This window comes from Rhineura floridana, chromosome 1 (assembly GCF_030035675.1).
Source record: "Rhineura floridana isolate rRhiFlo1 chromosome 1, rRhiFlo1.hap2, whole genome shotgun sequence".
Classification (NCBI taxonomy): Eukaryota; Metazoa; Chordata; class Lepidosauria; order Squamata; family Rhineuridae; genus Rhineura; species Rhineura floridana.
This window is the reverse complement of record NC_084480.1, coordinates 245,386,093-245,405,491: the sequence shown is the minus strand read 5'-3', so window position 1 is coordinate 245,405,491 and position 19,399 is coordinate 245,386,093. Positions and strand designations below refer to the sequence as shown.

Below are 19,399 nucleotides of genomic sequence, written 5' to 3'. Positions count from 1 at the left end.
CATTTTCCCCCAATGTAAGTATTCTGCCACAATTTTCTAAAAGCTCCATACACACGATTCTAGAATTTACAAAAAGTGTGAACAAGCATTTAACCATAATAAATAAGAGGAATATCAGTTGAATCAGAGTTTCCATGAATACAACAGTTGAGAAGGTTATATTGCTGGATCAAAAAAGAGTCCTCATCTAGTTATTTAGCACTTTGCCTCTTCCAGTGGCCAGTCCAAAGCCCTTAAAAAGTTAACAAGCAGAACTGATTGAGTCATCTGTCACTGGTCAACAAAGATATATTGCCTTTGAACATGGAAGCGGTATAACTAACAAGTGAGCAAGTCAGTAAACAATATCAATATTATAAACAGTATCACCCTTAGATCTAACATAAAATAGCACAGGGCTGGGAACTGTCAACTATGGTAAATACTAGACAAAAAAAATCTTGTTACCTAAAATAACAGTATCACTCTCATACTAAGTTGTGCACACACAAATCTATAGGACTGTATCCAATGCTGCACCAATTGGAGTTCCACTGATGCAACAGGACTTGCACCCCCAAATCTGCTCTGGAGGGCCCCCAAGCCACTACAGCAGATTTTGAGGGCATGAGGGAAGCTGGAAGGGACGAGAGAGGAAGAGGAAGTTCCATTGTGCCAGTGGAGTTGCAGCTTTGGGTAAATCATATACCAGAATTCAAATTTTGTTACATTCGTCTCACCAAGCACAGGACAGTGGTCTCTGTAGAAGGATCCTCCTTTTGCATCCTGGACACATTTAAGATCTGACTGGAAAACAGATGCAGAGACAAAACTTTAGCTTTAAGCATATGAATAGATTAATTTGGCTGCTACTGAGCCATAATTTGTACTTTGGTAACCTAATATGTGGACCCTTTTATTGACATACTTTCTAGAAGACTCCGTACTTCGTCCCCTTCCTTCTACAGTTCATGAAAATTTGAAAAACAGATGACTCTGCTTTGCCACAGATTATGTGTTGTTACCCCGTTCTGGGATATGGGTTTCAAATAAACACAGTTTTGTGGTAATAACTCAGCATCACTACAAAGATAAATCCTAGTCCTGCAGATATGGATATGATCGTAAATACTGTCATCACTCCTCCTGTTCATATCATGTTCCCTCTCCATTCACATTACACTCATAGAAGGCTTTGCGCAACACTATCATCCTGTGCTGCACCAGTCTAATATTTATTTATTTATTACATTTATATAATGCCCCATAGCCGAAGCTCTCTGGGTGGTTTACAGCAATTAAAAACATTAAAAACAAATATACAAATTTAAAAACACATTTAAAAAAAACAATTTAAATAGCATGATATGCATTAAACTGCTTCCTAAAATAGTTTACTGAAGCTTAACTAACCTTTTTTTAAAGTAAAAATAAATTTTCTATCCACAGTAGTTAAATAGCTTTACCAAAATATATTGTTTGTAGTATTTTGCACTAATACATCAAAATATTCTGCATGCTATTTTAAGTGTATCCTTTACAAAATATACAAGCAACTTATCTTTTAAAAAAACCTCTGTTCATAGCTAGCAACAAATTCTAATATGTTTCTCCTTCCCTAACCACTGTTTTCACTATTTCTAACCCAAATAGCAGCCATCTGGTGTTAAATCTGAAGAAATTCCCATTAGACAAAGTTCATTCGACACATGTACACTAAAGTGTGAAGCGAATAGGAAGAGTCTTCTAATCTGTATCATCTGGAACTGAGGGAGCAAACAAAGGAACAGGTGGTGTATAGGCCCAGCCATGTGCTGCTGCAAAGACCTTTGTTTCTTTATTATTGAGAAAAAAAGTCCAGAGTAGTAAACTTGAGGTACTGGCAGATTGCAGCATGAAAAGAATACGTCATACTGAGCTATACGAACATACCCCAGAACGATCCTCAAAAATTAAAGGGCAGTAACCGATTACTTCAAAACCAGAACACTTATACAAATATCACAACTACAAGATAGAGCACATATGCACTCATGTACAAATTACACTGCTATGCTACAGATATGTTTGCTACAATCTGGTCCTATATTACATTAACTAAAAAGCAGTTTACTTTATCCACACACCCCTCTACAATTCAATGTGATCAAAAAGAATCAAAGCAGGCACATGAAAGGCAACTGACTGAGCTTCTTCCAATAGCTAAATGCATCTTTGGCTGAACATTTAGCAGATTTTTTTAAAAAAAAAGTATTCAAGAGTCAATGAAGATGCCTTCCATTCAGATACAGTTCTTTCAAAATATCACTACTTCCTTCAGTTTAGGAGAAAGACAAAAGTGTTAACTCTTTCCTGCCTCAAGCAACAGGAAAGGAGGACAATACCCACTTGGGGGTGTCCTGTGCCCACTGGAGAAACATAAGAAGTCAAAGCATGTTTAAGCCACAGAATTTTGACACTGGAGTATAGAAGTTTTTCCAGCATAAGACATAAAGCATTCAATTCAGGTGAAAAAGAGGAGCAAAGGTTTTATAAAGTAAGGGGAAAACTGCAAATGAGAATGATTTCCAGATAGAAAATGGGGAAAATTTGAGGTTTGTGCAATTGTGCAAGCTACTAGACAATAAAATAGCACTAAAACTAAATTTCACACGAAAGGAATAATGACTTCACTAATGTCAAAATGTACATTTGCCATGTAACCAGATATGTTCACGTTTAATGAGTCTCATTTAATACATTAAGGCCACAATCCAATACACACTTACCTAGGAGTAAACCTAAAAGAATCCAATGAAGCGTACATCTGAGCAGACATGTATCAGATTGCAGCCTGAATGTTTTATTCTGCTTATACAATGCTATGTATTGAACTGGGAAAAAGAAAAAAAGTCTGCCGCATTTTTGCCACAGATTCTACATTGCTACTGAAACCACATGAGAGGTTCACTGCTAAAGCCTGAAACTTAGATAAAACTTCAAAGAGCACTAGAATACTATGAAAATATACAAATGTTTGACTAAAATATAGGATGTAAATAAATTAACATTTTTTTCTGGGGAATTAAATTCTTTCAGCTATTTTCTCATCTATTGTGTTTAAATAAATATCCTATTTACAAAACAAAATGCCTCTGAGACAGAAGCCAGCTCAAAAGTTTTAAGTAGTTTGCATGTTTAATGAACTGACACCAGACTTATGCATATACATGAGCTGTCCCTACAGCTATAGGAACAATGAAGTGGAGAATAGCATGCAAACTGACAGAAGGATATCACAAAAGAAGGTAATAGCAGAGCGAGCTCCATTCCCCCATGAAACAATTTTATTATTTGTATTACTTTACTCCTTACCATGCCCTCAAAGCCAACTCTGTAAAGGTTTTTAGCACCATTGTCCCATAAAACATATGCTGCACTGTGTGGACTCGATGCACTCCAGTCTTGGATTTCAGTTACCTAGTGAAGTAAAGAAGAGAAATAGGTGTCTGCTGCCAAAAAGTAGGCAATCTTTATCTACAATCTATATATAATAATGCCTACATTTATTATTCATTTATTTAACACATTTATATCCTACCTGTTGAAAAAGTTCAAAGCACTCAGCAAAGACACAGTAGTAGAAGAACACCATCTGGAAATGGACAATGTAGATCTCTCTCTGGGAAAGGAGCTCCAAAGCCTGGGCACAGCCACCAAAAAGGCCCTCTCTGGTCTCAGTTAGAAAATGTTGTGGAATACACAGGAGGACCTCCATTTATGACTGAATACTTGTTTATTATCGAAAGCAATTTCTTAATCAGATTCACCTTTACTAGCAAGTTGAGTTATGCCTTAGTCTTAATATACGTTCATTTGGACGATTAATCAATTCCAGTGGAACTTGTTTTATTCAAAATCAAACAGCTAAAAGCACCATGCTGTTCTTGGACACAAATAGACAAATCCTCCTTATTTTCTATTTTTAGGCACAAAAAGGGAGCATATTTTTAAGTCAAATGAATGTGAAATAACCCTCATGTTCAGAAGCACTCAACAAGAATTCTGACACCCACATTAACAGTAGACAGACTGGTAGCTACTGGGTACTAAGGTGACATGCTTCAATTCTAATGTCTCTGAACTCTGTTCATGTTATTTATTATTATATATATTTATATACAATCTTTTAGGATAAATGCCTAAGAAGACAGCTTACAAAAAATATAGAAACACTGAATAATCAATAAAATCACTATATAACACAGCATAACACTGCTTAAGTATTCTTTAAAACACCAGCATATAAAGATAAAAGGTTCTCCTACATAAAAGTATTCTTAACACACAAGGAGAGAATTCTGTATCTGGATTCCACTGCAAACAAAAGGCCCTGTTTCTGTACTCAAATGGGTATGATTCAGGAAAAGGCTAGAAAAGGCCAGAATTTGGAATAAAGATCCCAACCCACCCAGATAGGTTCAAATTGGCAGAGGTGGTCCTTTAGATAATTGGGTCCCAGGCCATTTATGACTTTAAAACGTCAAAGCCAGCACCTTAAATTGGGCCTTGAAACAAACTGACCTAATTAAAACCCTCTAGTTGTCTTTAATGGCAGATGACTTAAGGAGTATTACATTAATCCAGTATGATAATGATGGTTTTTGTTGGTCACTTTCCTCATAAAAGTGACCCAAAGCAATTTACAACAACGATGAATATCACTAGTGCACATGTAGCTCATCTTTCTCCATTTTGGATCGCAACTGGCAAGGCATCCAAAACCAGCAGACAGCACTCGGCTACCAACATGATTTCAGCATATAAGGTTAGCACCAGCTCCAGAACCCATAAGCTGTAAACTTTGTCAGACGGACCATAACAGTAATTCTACCTTGTCTGAATTATGCTTCAATTTGTTTGCTCTAATCTATTCCAGCACTGCCTCCAGACACTGGTGCAGGGTGCCCCCCCTCCAGGATTATTTGGTGGAAATGTGAAAGCAGAGGTATTATGAGCACTGATGACACTTCAGACCAAACCCTAGATGATCTCAATCAATAGCTTCCTATGGATGTTAAAATGAACAAGAGACAAAATGGAACTTTGCAGTATTGCACCAGCCAAGTACCATGGGGCAGAGCAGCTGTCTCCCAGCACCTTTTGGGAATCTTATTTAACACAAGAAAGACCAGAAAGGACTGGAGCCACTGCAACACAGTGTCCCAAGTTCTAATTCAGCAAACCATGCCACACAGATACTATGGCTGAGCCAGGAAAATCAATAGGGACGTATTCCCCCATCTAACCCCCAAAATGCAGCGAAGGCAGATTGGCCTCAAACTAGGCCAAATCCCAGACTAAGATGGATTGAAGTGATTGGTATTATCAAGTACCATCTGAAGAGGTCACCATTCATTTCAATACCTTGCTTAAAAGCAAATTAGAAACTGGATTATAATTAAGGTCCACTGGTTCCATGTCTCTCCCCCTCACAGAAACAGTCTCAGTAATGCTTCTTGTAGTGTAACAGGGACCACATCTCCTCTAAGGGAAGCATAAGCCACCTCTGTAACCCAGGCAGCCAAATCCCCTCGGGCAGCTCTAATTAACTATGAGGGACCATAATCAAGAATACTCATGCTAGGCTCATGCTAGCCACTACCTCCAAGTAACCTATCCATGTCCTCAGGCTGCAACAAGTTGAAAGGTATCCACAGTGTATAGTACACTGGCTGTATCTGTCTTTGGTTGTTGTTATGTGCCTTCAAGTCGATTACGACTTATGGCGACCCTATGAATCAGTGACCTCCAAGAACATCTGTCATGAACCACCCTGTTCAGATCTTGTAAGTTCAGGTCTGCGGCTTCCTTTATGGAATCAATCCATCTCTTGTTTGGCCTTCCTCTACAGATACAAGCAATTTTATCTGCAACACGTATTGTGAATCTGTCATATGTATTACAAGTAGATCAGCAAGAGTTCGACATCCAATTTCTTTAAGTCAGATTGTACGAGACTCTTTAGCAGTCTGAAAAGGGCCTCTAGCTGACACTACACAGACACAACGGTGATGGAGTTTTCTTCTTCCATTGAGTAACATAAGACTCAAACCTGTATTCAGTCATATTCATTAAAAGTTTTCTGCTACTTGCTCCATCAGCTTTAGTACACCAAATAGTAACATGAGAAGTAGTTATGAAGCAGCTGGAAGGCAAGCAGCAGAAAACTTGTAATGAATATGACTGAATATCAGTTTGAGTCTTCTTACAATGTACTTTATGGCAACAATGGTGACAAAGAAAGCTCCACCACCATTGTATCTGTACAGTGTCAGCTAATGGCACAAAGTAGTAACATGAGGTTTATGAGTTTGGTGCAAGTGTCTGAGCAACTGAGGGCCTCAGCAGGATTGCTAACCATATCAGCAGAGAAATCCCCCCAATGCTAGGAATACATCTGAATCTATAAATGCCCACAGGTGGACCAGCTTAACTGGTCTACCAATCCTGGAGAATTCCTGAGTGGCCTGGAGTCAAATCCTAACCAGATCTATAAATGACAAAGGAGTTGTCATACTCTAAACTCTTACTTTGCCTCGACGTCCATTGCCACCATCCTGATCCTCCCATTGCCAATCAACTCCTCGTACTACCCTGGCACCTGTGAAGATTCCTCTTGCAGTGATTTTCTTTGATTTACGGCGAGACTCCAGTAATACCCTAAAATTTAATATGAAATGATAGGTTAAAAGAAACGTCAGATTAAAAACAGGTTGTTCAAAAATGTTCATTGTCAAGAATTAAAAAGGATTGTTTTGATTAAAACCACCCTGAGCAATTTTGGGAGAAAGGGTGGGATAGATACTTAAAAAATATTTTAAAATACCTTAAATTTCAATACATTTGAAATTTGAGGTGGTGACAATATTCCTTTCTATATCCAACACTGTCTCATAACTATGAAAATTTAGAATTTACCTTTCACTTCCTGGTGTGGTTATTCTGTAAAAGCGATGTCTAAGATGATGTTTATCCCCATGATAACACACCGTGCATAAATCATAATTGGTGCATTCAGCACATTTCCATCGAATACCAATTATTGGCTGCTGGCGACAAGTATCACACATTGTTCCATCATGTTTGATTCCTGTGGAAATTAGTAAAATTAGCACAATATTTTGGACTGTATATATGCAACCATACTCCTGTACATGCATCAAAAGCATATGCAGATACATACATATATATCAGTAACATGATTTAAATAGATTTTAAAACGCTTCCCATAATACCAACATTAATTATTCAATCTGATCACATACTAATTATGGCACATGTTTAACAATTCAAAACATTTTTATCACATTCTTAAGCTGAAAAGCTGCTTACAAATGTCAATGAAAAGACACTTTCTACTCTCAGACTTACAATCTAAAAGATACAACACAAAGGAAAAAGAGGCTGGGAGGAAGAAGAAAACAAGTTCAATTACTAGTTCTTAGTTACATCATTTTTTTAATGTACAGCTAGAATACAAGTATTGAGAAGAACCATATGTAATGTGTTTGTATCACAAACCACTCTTCCATATGAGCTGATAGGGCTGCAACTACCCACTAAAAACATTGTCTAAACTAGCATAAGCAGACCATTTAAGAGTTATTAGAAGCAACTGAAAACAAATTTTAAAATTGAACGTGAGCACACGTTGATTACTGTATACAGTTCTAGCAACACTCTGAAAAAGACGATAGCCATTTAGTCACTAGGTTTCTTCTCTGCACACTCATTGCACATGCAGACAGTGGTAGGCTCCCCCTCCATGTGTAAAGAGATACACAGTGTGCATCTATGCAGCCAGGGACCACATGCCAGTTGTATGATAGAAACAAAGCCATAAGTATGCAGAGCCAGAGTCAAAAACAAGTGCTACCCCATCTCTCTCTCTGCTTCTCCCTACTTCCATCCATTTCAGCCTCTCCAACCATTTCCCTTCCTCTATTAACACATGTTGAAACTTTTCATTTGAAGATTGCTTCCCCTCCCCCCGCTGCATGCATTTCAGTTCTGTCCATTTGGGGGTTTCCTGCCCTCAAGGCTCACCTCAAGGTTCACTGCAAGGTTCCCTTCCCCTCCCCCAAGCTCACTGTGGAGCAGCTGCATCACCTTCTTTTACACCATACACACAGTGTGGAAGAGGAAGTGATTCCCAGAAGGGTAATCCAGAGAGCAAAAGGTACTCAACAATATCCAGAGGAATGCATGAAAGTAAGCTGAGGCAACATGCTGCCCCCAGGCCATGAGTCCCCCCCAAAAGCAGGATTCTGATCGTGTGGAGCATTTCCACAATCCATACTCTTGCGCATATGTTGCAGATGTGCCTTTCAGCATGTGGGGGCAGTGGTGCCACTGCCCACTCTTGGTAAGTATAGTTAATGTTTGGAAAAGATACAAATGCTTACAATACAGATGCAGCAGGTACAGAAAGGGATAACTAAAATGGTAGTTGTCCTAAAGTGCCATTCTGCTGATCATGGTATAGCCAGCAAGGCCTCCTTTGAAGACCTTAGCAACTGACCTGGGATAAGGGGGGGCAGTCTGCTAGATATCCTGGTACCAAGCTGTTTATGTCTTAGAGATTTTTGAAATATTAAAAATGGAAATGGACTGCCTTCAAGTCAATCCCAACTTATGATGACCCTATGAATAGGGTTTTGATGGTAAGCAGTATTCAGAGGTGGTTTACCATTGCCTTCCTCTGAGGCTGAGAGGCAGTGACTGGCCCAAGGTCACCCAGTGAGCTTCATGTCTGTGTGGGGATTAGAACCCTGGTCTCCCAGGTCATAGTCCAACACTCTACTACACCACATTGGCTCTCTTGAAATATTAAGCAGTACGTAAATGCTTTTAAAAAAATAAAATACACCAACAGCAAAACCGTGAATATGGCTCAGCTAATAGGCAATCAGTGCAGTCCTTTCAACATAGGTGTAGTGTGTGTTCCTATCCACTAAGAACCCTAGCTGCTGTATTCTGCATTAGCTGCAGGTTCCAAATGAAGGAAAGGGGAAGCTCCACATACAATATGTTACAGGAGTCGGAACCGTGAGGTTACCAATGCATAAACCACTATCTGGGAACAGATACAGTTGTTGCATCAACCAAAGTTGGTGATCGGCACTCTGAGCCACCAAGACCACTTGGGCCACCAGTGACAAAAATGACTACAGGAGCACCCCAAATTACATATCTGCTCCTTCAAAGGGAATGCAAACACATCCAGAATGGATAAACAACCAAAAGGGTGATAACTTCAAGACTGTTTTCTGCAGTGATTAGCTACACAATTGAGTTCCCCATAGCGAACTCTGTTGCGCAACCAATCCAGCCATGTCTCTACCTACCCCACACCTGATGTCAAGGTTTGGAGAAATTGGGAACAGTGTTGGGCCAAGTTTGACCCACAGGATGGAAGCCCCCCCCCCCGATGTTGAATGAACAGCACTGGGACAAAAAAAAAAGTACCTTGCAGCATCCATAGTTCAACTACCAGAGGGCCAAGGCAGAGATACCCAATGCTGTTACCTGGAACCAACCACCATAAAATGGTACCCCCAACTCTCAGAGGTGACCCAGAAAGATATTGCAATCAATAGCATTAAGAGCTGATGAGAAATTGAGCAGAAGTAACAGGATCACACTCTTTGTTCCTCTCCCATAAAGGGAAATCTATCAAGGCAACTGGGTCTGAACCAGACTGAAATGGATCAAGATAATCAGTGTTATCCGAAACTGCCTGCAGCTACCACTCTCTCAAGCATGTTGCCCCAACATAAGGTAGTGTGACAGGGCAGTAGTTACCATTCAACTCCACATCTAGGGAAGGTCTTTTCAAGAATAACTGCATGGCCATCTCTTTCAAGGCAGTGGAGACCACCATCACACACTGATGCATTCACCACTTCTCAGATCCACCCAGTCAAACCTCCTCGGCTAGTTCTAACAAGACACGAGGGGAGTGGAGAGAGCATGTGGTGGATCACATAGACATAAGTATTTTATCCACATCCTCAGAAACAGAAACTGATCCCATAAAATAGTGCATTTAACACCTCAACCTATTCTGTATCAATAGCAGTGTTCAAGTCAGCATGGAGTGATTTTGTCCTCCAACTGACTTGCAAAAACATCACAGCTGGTCTATGAAGGCGCCAATACTGGGCTCACAGGGGTAGATGACAATAAGCCCCTCACCACTTGACAGAAGTCTACTGGATGGCTACTCTAGGATGCAATGGAGACAGTAAAGTAGGCCTTTTTTGCCATTTATGTGCTCCTACCTGTATTTGATCATCCACATATTGAGACTTATGGCACTTGCACTCCAGTCACCTCCTGGCCTGTTTCCTGACCAGTAACCCAGGGAGCTCAGTAGTCTCCACAATGTTTATTTATTAATTATTTGATTTATATCCCACCTTTCCTCCCAGCAGGAGAGGACACTCAGTAGCTATTGTATCAATAGCCCATTTAGCCTCACCATTCTACAGCGAGTCTAGAGCCTCAACAGAATTATCAGCTCTGGACACTGGAAAATCTGCTGGAACATTCAAGAATCCCTCAGATTCCATATGTCTACAGGGGCAGACCATTTTAATGGGTTCCCCACACTTGCAGGGAGAGAGTAGCACCATGAGACCAAACTCCACCAGTTAGTAGTAACCTAACCATGACGACGGGCTGATTTCCACCTTAGCAATACCCAGACCACCCTCCTCACTCACCAATATGAAATCCAAATCCAGGATATACCCTCCTTTGTGTGTTGGGCTGATGACACACAGAGATGACCCCACAGCTTTCAAGGTGGCCATGAAGTCCCTAGCTGGTCTAGTCAAAACAGAATTGGCATGAACATTGAAATTCCCCAGGCCAAAGTCCTGGGGTTTTCCAACAACTTTAGAGACCATCTCAGCAAGGTTGATCAGCAAAGCTTTTGAGCAGCAGGGTCGATGGGACACCAATAGTATCCCCATTCTGTCTCTTTGGCCCAACAATAAGTACAGACCCTCAGAGCCTGTCCCACACCAATGAGGTTTCCTGGGGAGCAACATGGACCTTTTATGGATCATGGTGATTTCCCTCTCTCCAACCTGGCCTGGTGCTGTACCAAGTATCCAGGCAGGCAAAGCTGGATGAAATCCACTCTGTCCAAAATGCCGACACAGATCTTGGTAATGCATGTCAAGTTGGCTCCCTCATCCAAGACTGTGGCATGGATGAGTGAGATTATATTATGAATTAACCAGGCATTCACCAACAGCATCACTTAGGTCAGAGGGTACCAGAAGCACCTTGTCAAGTGGGGAAGAACCACTATCGCGCTGGCAGGTGGGTTCCTGGTGCTTACCAGGAAGTGGAAGACAGTGGGGAGATACCAGTGGAGCCAATGCAGTGTGACTGACCTGCTATGAAGCTAGAGTAGCAGCTCCGCCCAACCCAGTGAGCCACTTCTGGATGGTACAATAGTCAGTCCACCATGGACGGTACAGAAGTCAGTCCACCAGGTACCTGCCAAATGGGTGAGGTATAGGGAAAAAGCAAGTCTGTAGCCACCTAGGCCCCTTCCCCCTCTGACAATGATCCTCCCTGTCATGCTATGCTGACCTCACCTGGCAATCACCATTATAATGGATATCTTATAGTCACACCTACAATCCTAATGAGAAAATATTGAAGGCAACAGTAACACTGTTTCCGGTGGTGAGTTATCAATTAAGTAGCCATTTCAGAAAAATTATTTACAGAGTAATCCTATACGTGCCTACTCAGAAGTCAATCCAATGAGTTCAACTAGGTCTTATGCTCAGATAAGTGAGTATAGGATTATAGCTTACTCCCAGGTAACTGGATATAGGATTACAATGTTGACATTTTTACATTTTGAATGGCATTCAGAAAAAAACCTTTCCTTTTAATAGAATAAACCTAGTAATAGTGGACAAACTTTTACAAATACTTTACAAGAAAGGGTTGTAGCCAACTAAGTTCTACTCAGAGGAGACCCTTTGAAATTAATGGACATCACTAACTTAAGTCCATTAATTTGAATGGGTCTACTCTGAGTAGGTCAGTTGGATACAACCCAAATGGATCAACAAATAAAGAGTCAAGCAACTGAATAATGATGTGTTTTAAGCTGTAAAGGTTTTATCCAAAGCTGTCTGTGTTACTCAAATATTAGGTCAAATCCTAGAGCGCATTTTTTTTAAATTGCATTTATTGCCAAAGTACTACATATATATCTTTTAAATAAAATAATGACAAATGATAGACAAAGTGACTATAAGACACAATCGAAGGTAAACTTTACATGGAAACGCTGTTATAAGTATTTTTTTATAATATGACCACCTGCATTTTGTTGCGACTGCCAACAATTCTTTAAAGTCTTTAGTCTCAAGCAGCTTTTCCCAGCCCTACTATTCAGAAATGCAAGGGACTGGACCTGAGACCTTCTGCATATAAAGGATATCTACCACAAATATACAGCCTCTCTATTTTGAGTTTAGGCCCTTAGAGAATGAACGGAATGAGCTAGTTTTGGTTCAAGTGGAAAACTTTCTTTTTATGTTTGAAAGACCTAATGTGCCCAATAGCCTATTGGCAATTTATTTCAGAACCAGTTTCTCACATCATTAATATTTTGTACCCAGACTAATACTCACTGCCCAAGTAGTACAATGTGCCACCCTGGGCGCCTACTGGGAGGAAGGGCAGGATAGAAATCAAATAAATAAAATAAAATAAAATAAAAATGGTCTTCAAAATACCTGCATTTAGCAAGATTACTACCCTGTAAAACTTGCTGCATCTGAAAACCAATGAAAAGTTACAGCCACAGGAAATAAAGCATACCAAGGAAAAACCAGACATAGCATACAAAGGAAAAAGCCACCAGGTGTCTACTAGTTGGTACTACACTGTTTTCACATTCAGTTTCAATTAATTTCAAAACAGTAATTCAAGCTACAAGCAGTAATATTGCTGACTAGTGTGACTTTGGCCTTTCTTCACAAAAAGATATGTAGAGGCTTTGCTTTAGGAAATCTCATGCACTGAAGGCAGTTGTGCATCAACGAAACACTCATGGGCCCCATATAATTAGCGGCTGCGGGGAGAAAAGTGGGCATCTAAGAGTTCACACAATATTGTGAATTTTCTGGAGAGTTTTGAATTGGAAAAAAATATTCAAGTTTCCTAGTCCCCTATATCAGTTGAATTCTGATTAACACATTTGACCTATATTCTGTAAACAAAATGGAGGCCAGGGAGTTCACTGTGCTCTATATAAATATCTCAACAAGTTTTCCAATTACCAGAAATGAAATACTTTATTTGGGAAAATGGAAATGGACTGCCCTGAAGTCGATCTCGACTTATGGCAACCCTATGAATGGGGTTTTCCTGGGAAGCAGTATTTAGAGGTGGTTTGCCATTGTCTTCCTCTGAGGCTGAGAGGCAGTGGGCCAAGGTCACCCAGTGAGCTTCATGTCTGTGTGGGGATTCGAACCCTGGTCTCCCAGTTTGTAGTCCAACACTCTAACCACTACACCCAGGGGCGTCACTGGGGCGGTGCGGCAGGTGCGGGCTGCACTGGGTGACACCTCCAGATGGGGTTGACACCCAGAGCCGCCACCACCACCCCCGCACCGCCTAGGCTCCAACGAGAGCCTTCGTGTGCCGCGCTGGCTGCCTTCCTCAGCTGTTAGAAGGTGGCAGCGGTGGCGGCAGCAGCAGCGAGGCGGCGGCGTGCTCCCGGGCCCTGTTGTTTGGCTGCTCGCTACACTCACACTCTCCGGAGACAAGGCGCTGAGGGCCGCACCGGGTGACACCAACCCTAGTGACGCCACTGACTACACCATGAGGAAGGAGACAAAGCATGCTAACAGTGAAATCCTAGATATGTCTACTCAGAAGTAAGGCCCAATGAGTTCAGGTAAGTATGCATAGATATCCCCCATATACAGCAAGGGTGGGGAAACTTCTTCAGCCCATTGCCTCATGGGCAATCTTCCAGAGCCATATACCTATAGTGGGCAAGGCAGCCAAAGGTGGGTAGAGATGTCTTATCTTTATACAGTAAGCTACATTCCAGCTATGCCCCCAACACATCTCTGCCCCAGGCAAGCGGCAAGCAAGAGGCATTATCACAATCCGAAGACACATTCTAACCAGTCAAAAGCACTTGAGGGTGCAAAACAGGACTGGCAAGAGGTGTGGCCTAGAGAGAGGGGATGACAGGTATGCACCAGAAATGTGTGGCCTGGGAAGCCCCTGTGCCTGAGGTTTCTGAACCCTATACATAGGACTGCAGCTGCAATTCTATATAGACTTACCTAGGAGTATGTCCCACTGAACTTAATGAATTACTTCTGAATAGACATGTTTGATTCCACTGTAAATGTAATCAAACTATTCAAAGCTCTATTTTGAATTTTTATTAAAATACTTGAACATATTTTAAAGATATAATTCAACAGCATAGACTTGCATAGTTAAGACCAAATGAAAGCACTAACGGTTAACATGCTCATTTTAGCATGTCCAAAAAAACAACTCATATATATATTTACAATTCTGAAACTACTCAGTTTGACTGTTTTATTAGTATCCATTTGTTATGCTACCAATTAAATGAAATAATTCATTTCAAGAAAGTTTTCTGCAGAAATATATAGACAGGGAAAATCCCCTGTCTCTAAGCACTGCTCCAACACTTCTTTTTTGCCTGATCTCTTGCTTAATAGGTAAGAGTGACAGCACTGGTAACCTGTTAGGTGTTGTGTACAAGGGGCAATCGGGGTTCCCAAATGCTTATACAAATGTGCATATCCTTTATAGATGATGCATAAAGTGTGGAATGCCCTAAGCAGGCTATTCATCAACCAGAACAAAGACTACAATCCTATAATGCTTGCTTGAGAGTCTCATTACATTCACTGGGGACTTCACAGTACACATGCAGAGAACTGGGCATAATAACATGCATAATTTGAGAAAATTAAAAAGGCAGTGTGTATTTTAATAATAATTTTGAGCGGGTACACATGTAAACCATGTAGTTCTGCTTGTTACTATTACTGAGAGGGATCTAGTTTGTTAGTTCAACTTTAAAATGTTGATCATTCCACAGGCACAAAGTTTTCTATAAACATTACAAACGCTATGTTTCTGTTAAAGTGGGGCTATTTGCCATTAACATTTACTTACAAGTCTACTGCTATGTTCAACATAGTTGCTTCCACTTTCAAAGTTATTCAGTCTAAGGCTACATTCCAATGCATACTTACCTGGGAGTAAGCTCCCCTGAAAGTAGGAGGATTTCTTTTGAGTAAAGATGCACTGTAAAAAACCCATCCTAATTCTACTGGGGCAAAGTTGCAACAAAATGTACTTCAAATGGCAAGGTTAGATTTGTAGGTCCCCTCTTCACCAGAGTCCTCTCCGTTCTAGTTATTATAGATTTTTATATGCATTACATTTTATATGTACATGGATATACATTTTATATACATTATTTTTGTATTAAATAGATACTTCTACTCAGGGCCTACCAGCTGTATGCTCCACTAAGGCTACAATTCTACAAACACTTGCCTGGGAGTACGTCCAACTGAACTAAATTGGACTTACTTCCCAGGATTCCCTGCCCAGGATTGAGTTTGAGGCATCTCCGGCTGTGTGGCATCCTCTCTTTGTCCCCGCCACAGGATTCCCCTCTCGTTTTCCCTGAGGCACAGCCTTTGTGAACTCTTAACTGCATGCAGTCAGGAGCCCGAGGGCGGGCAAGCGCTTAGCAAACACCACGGACCGCCTGGATATCTAGGCGCTATCCAAGCAGGCGTCCAACGACGCTGGAAGCCACGCCAGCCACAGGGAGGACCTGAAGTGCCTCCAAGTAGAAGAAAAATCCTCTCCCGTCTCCCCAGGAAGCGGCTCCATTCCACTCCCCTCAGCTCAGCCCAAAAGGCGCCCCCTGCCTTCCTCTCACCGGTGGGCGCGCTGTCGAGGATGCGCAGGTCGTAGGCTCCCGAGCAGCGGTAGTTGGCGGCCGTGCCGTTGTCCCACACCACGACCACCTCCTCCGGGCTCTCGAAGCTGCGCACGGTGCCCACATGGCCCTCGCCGCCATCCTGCTTCCCCCATTTCCAATCAGGCCCCCTCACGACCCGAGCCCCGACGCCCTCCACCATCACGCGGTTATTTCTGGAGTTGCTCATCCTGGCTCAGCTCCTTCGGCCACCGACGGCGTCACGGGTTAGAGCGGGCGGTTGACGCCAATAACGGAAAAGGGAGGCGGGAGGGAAATGCCCACTTAAACGCCGGGGCAACAAAGGAGACGAGCCACAGCCGGTCTCTTTTTATTTGGAGGGGTGGGGTCGGACGCGGCCTCCGCCAGCGGAGCACAGCGTCTACGACTTAGTGACTGACTCTGTACCCCTTGCTCCCCGATGCTCTCTCCCTACATAGACGCTCCGCTTCCTACAGATTCCAAATGCAGGGGCGAACCTGGCGCTTCAAGCTGGTACATCCGGGGACCATGGCGGCAGCGCCGCTACGGCCTTGGGAATGGAGGAAGGGCGATAAGCCCTCCTGCGCATGTCTCGGTTCTGTCATTTGAGGAGGAGGGGGAGGGAATGGCCCCATTCCGAACAAAGAGAAGAGGAGAGGCTCCTTAGCAGCACCTAGGGAGCCCGGACATGTATTGCACTTTCTATTTTATTAGACATTTCTGTTTCTGTAAACGAAAAAAGGTTTGAACTGAGAAGTATGTAATTGTTTAGGAGTGTTAAGTACAAGTACCGATTTTCTGCTGTCCATGAGAACTGTAAATGTCAGTATCCTCATCACTGCCTCATTTAACAGTTATCATCTAACCGCACCGAATGTGACAAGACCTTGCTATAAGTGCTGAGTTTCCCTGTGTCATATTGTTCCCTTTTAATAGTGGCAGCATGTAAACATTACTGTTTTTAAGATGGTAGCTCTAAAACAACTCATGTGCTTAATAAAGACAGCTGTTTGTTCCATAATATGTATGGGTCCTTGGTACACAGACCTCAGTTCAGGATAGCAGACCAAAAGCCATATATCCCCTTGCCACAGAGGTCAATAACAGAGTCCCTAACCCTTGAGAGTCAAGTACAATTGTTATTTTTGACACATAGCCAATGACAGCATTTGCATCCCGATTGTAAGATGGAAGGGAATATACATCTCCATCAATACTCTGTAACTGAAATAGATATCATGATAGATGCTTTGAATTCAGATGTGTATCCATACCCAGTCTGTTCCATTGCTTACAAATCAACAACAATCTGTGGAAAAATGCTACTGTTTACACTGTCCCTCTCTCTTATATAAGACAAAATTAATTCATAATATTGCCTGTATAAGGAGGAATACATGGTCATTAATAATAATAAATTATTAAATTGTTATTATTTCCAAATGCTTTTTAAAAAGTGCTGTATTATAAATAAAATTTAAGGCTTGCCCACAGGCTCATGATCTAATGGATAAAGGCAGATAATAAGAAAGACACAGTAGGAAGGGAAAATATAATCAATCAAGATACAGAAACATAAAACTCGGAGAAGTATTAGCATTAATTTTTATATTTTATTCAAGGAAGTGATATAGGCAATATAACTAATGTCATCAAAGCTTTTGTTAAGGCAAGAATTTATGATACATACGAAAAATAGTATTACAGGTATGCCTGACATCTAATAATGTTTTTGGTAACTTTTAATTTTTGGTTTCAAAATTAATAGGATTAGAGTATTCTGTAAAAATATAAATGACACATAAATTAGGTTAGTTGTTCAGCCCAAGGACATTTGTTAAACACTGTTTTTAATGTAATGTCTCAGGAATTTTTTTAAAGCTTGAGAGATTTTACTATTTTCTCCACTGTATTTGGCTTGAGAGATGTCACCCTTACAGATATTCTCACTTACTGATATCAGTCTGACAATAACTTCCAGAGGGGTAGCCATGTGAGTTGCAGCAAAAACAACCAAGCACCTTAAAGACTAACACATTTATTTTGGCATAAACCTTTATGTACTAGAGTCCACATGCATACTATTGCATGTATCATGCCAAATATTAACTTTTTTAACTGTCAAACTAAATTCATTACCTTTCTTTACCACTGGAAACAAATAATCCAAATTCCACCCAATAGATAGCAGACACTATAATTCCAAAGTGAGAAAGCTGCAGGTGGTGGCCACCATTGTTTTCTTGGGTCTCATTGATTCCATGGGATTCCCCTAGAAAGTCCTATGCAATGTGTGCTGAGTATTAATTAGGGGATTCCATTGTTACGGCCCTTCTGCCTCTTCAAAGAATAACGTGATACAATGCTGTCACAGTGTATGGTAGCTTACTCAGCTGTGTGCATACAACACATTTCCTGGTACATCAACAGCAGTCTTCAAGCAACACATGTCTAGCTTTCATTTCCATTTCGATTACAAGTTAACACTTTCCTTTTAACATTTCCATTGCTCTTGTTATATTTTCTTATTGCTTATCCCAAACCAAGTACAGCTAAACATTATTCAAATATGGTGGATTCACCTGTTGATTTGCTTTATAATTCTGTACATGGAACTTCCTTTTGCTTTGTAGCTGTACTCCATGCACTAATAGATGGCTTTTAATTCTGTCATGGGGAGGGAGGAAGGGAGGGCTGAAGGTGAGATATATTGTGTCAGGAGTTGGGTGATACAGCAAGACCAGATACACAATGATGATAAAATACAAATAAGGGTACGTTACTACTAAAATACTGGACTGTATTTTAACATTTTTATTATAACAGAACTCTGTCTATGGGGTGACATATATTGTTAATAAATAAATATGTTTATAATAGTAGGGAGAAACACTTCTACAGATGTTACCATATTCTGGACTTTTTCTTTCATAGCTCACTTCCCTTAAAGGAAATATTTTGTTCCATCAACATTAATACATATTCTGTCTGTCTCTCTCTCTCTCTCTCTGTCTCTCCCTCTTAATCAGAAATGTTCTGTGGAACTTAAAAGGTTGATTCTGCATCTTGAAGATTGATTTGTCCTGATGAAAGGTAGTATTTTCATATTAATTTCACAAATGTATAAAATGCTTCACAGCCTGGGACTATTGAAGTGGCATACAATGTATCTTCACTGACCATATCCCTCAATCACTGTGATCCTTGTAAATATTGTTATGATACTGGCATAACTTCCTATTACCTGTAACCATCCTAAATAAGCAGAGATCTATGAAACCTCTTGTGATTCTTGTCCTTTCTCTAGGAAGGGAAGTAATTCTGAAAGCTGCTAAAACTGGGAAATTGGGAGTCTCTAGT

General features: G+C 40.9%; 1 protein-coding gene across 5 annotated transcripts in view; it reads right to left on the bottom strand.

The window, feature by feature from the left end:
* The window catches only part of MIB1 (MIB E3 ubiquitin protein ligase 1), a 91,028-nt gene extending 74,382 nt beyond the window's left edge, over positions 1-16,646 (bottom strand). The window contains exons 1-5 of one of the 5 annotated variants that reach the window (XM_061596789.1): positions 16,019-16,646; positions 6,940-7,111; positions 6,552-6,681; positions 3,334-3,438; positions 720-786 (exon numbers count right to left, since the gene is read on the bottom strand). In XM_061596789.1, coding sequence (XP_061452773.1) covers positions 720-786; positions 3,334-3,438; positions 6,552-6,681; positions 6,940-7,111; positions 16,019-16,247 — 703 coding nt within the window. In that variant the 5' untranslated portion in view covers positions 16,248-16,646. Of the gene's footprint in view, positions 1-719; positions 787-3,333; positions 3,439-6,551; positions 6,682-6,939; positions 7,112-15,317; positions 15,570-15,624; positions 15,940-16,018 lie in introns of those variants that run through there. The other 4 variants (XM_061596779.1, XM_061596798.1, XM_061596808.1 and 1 more) reach the window with 4 other exon arrangements.
* Between the last annotated feature and the right edge of the window lie 2,753 nt (positions 16,647-19,399).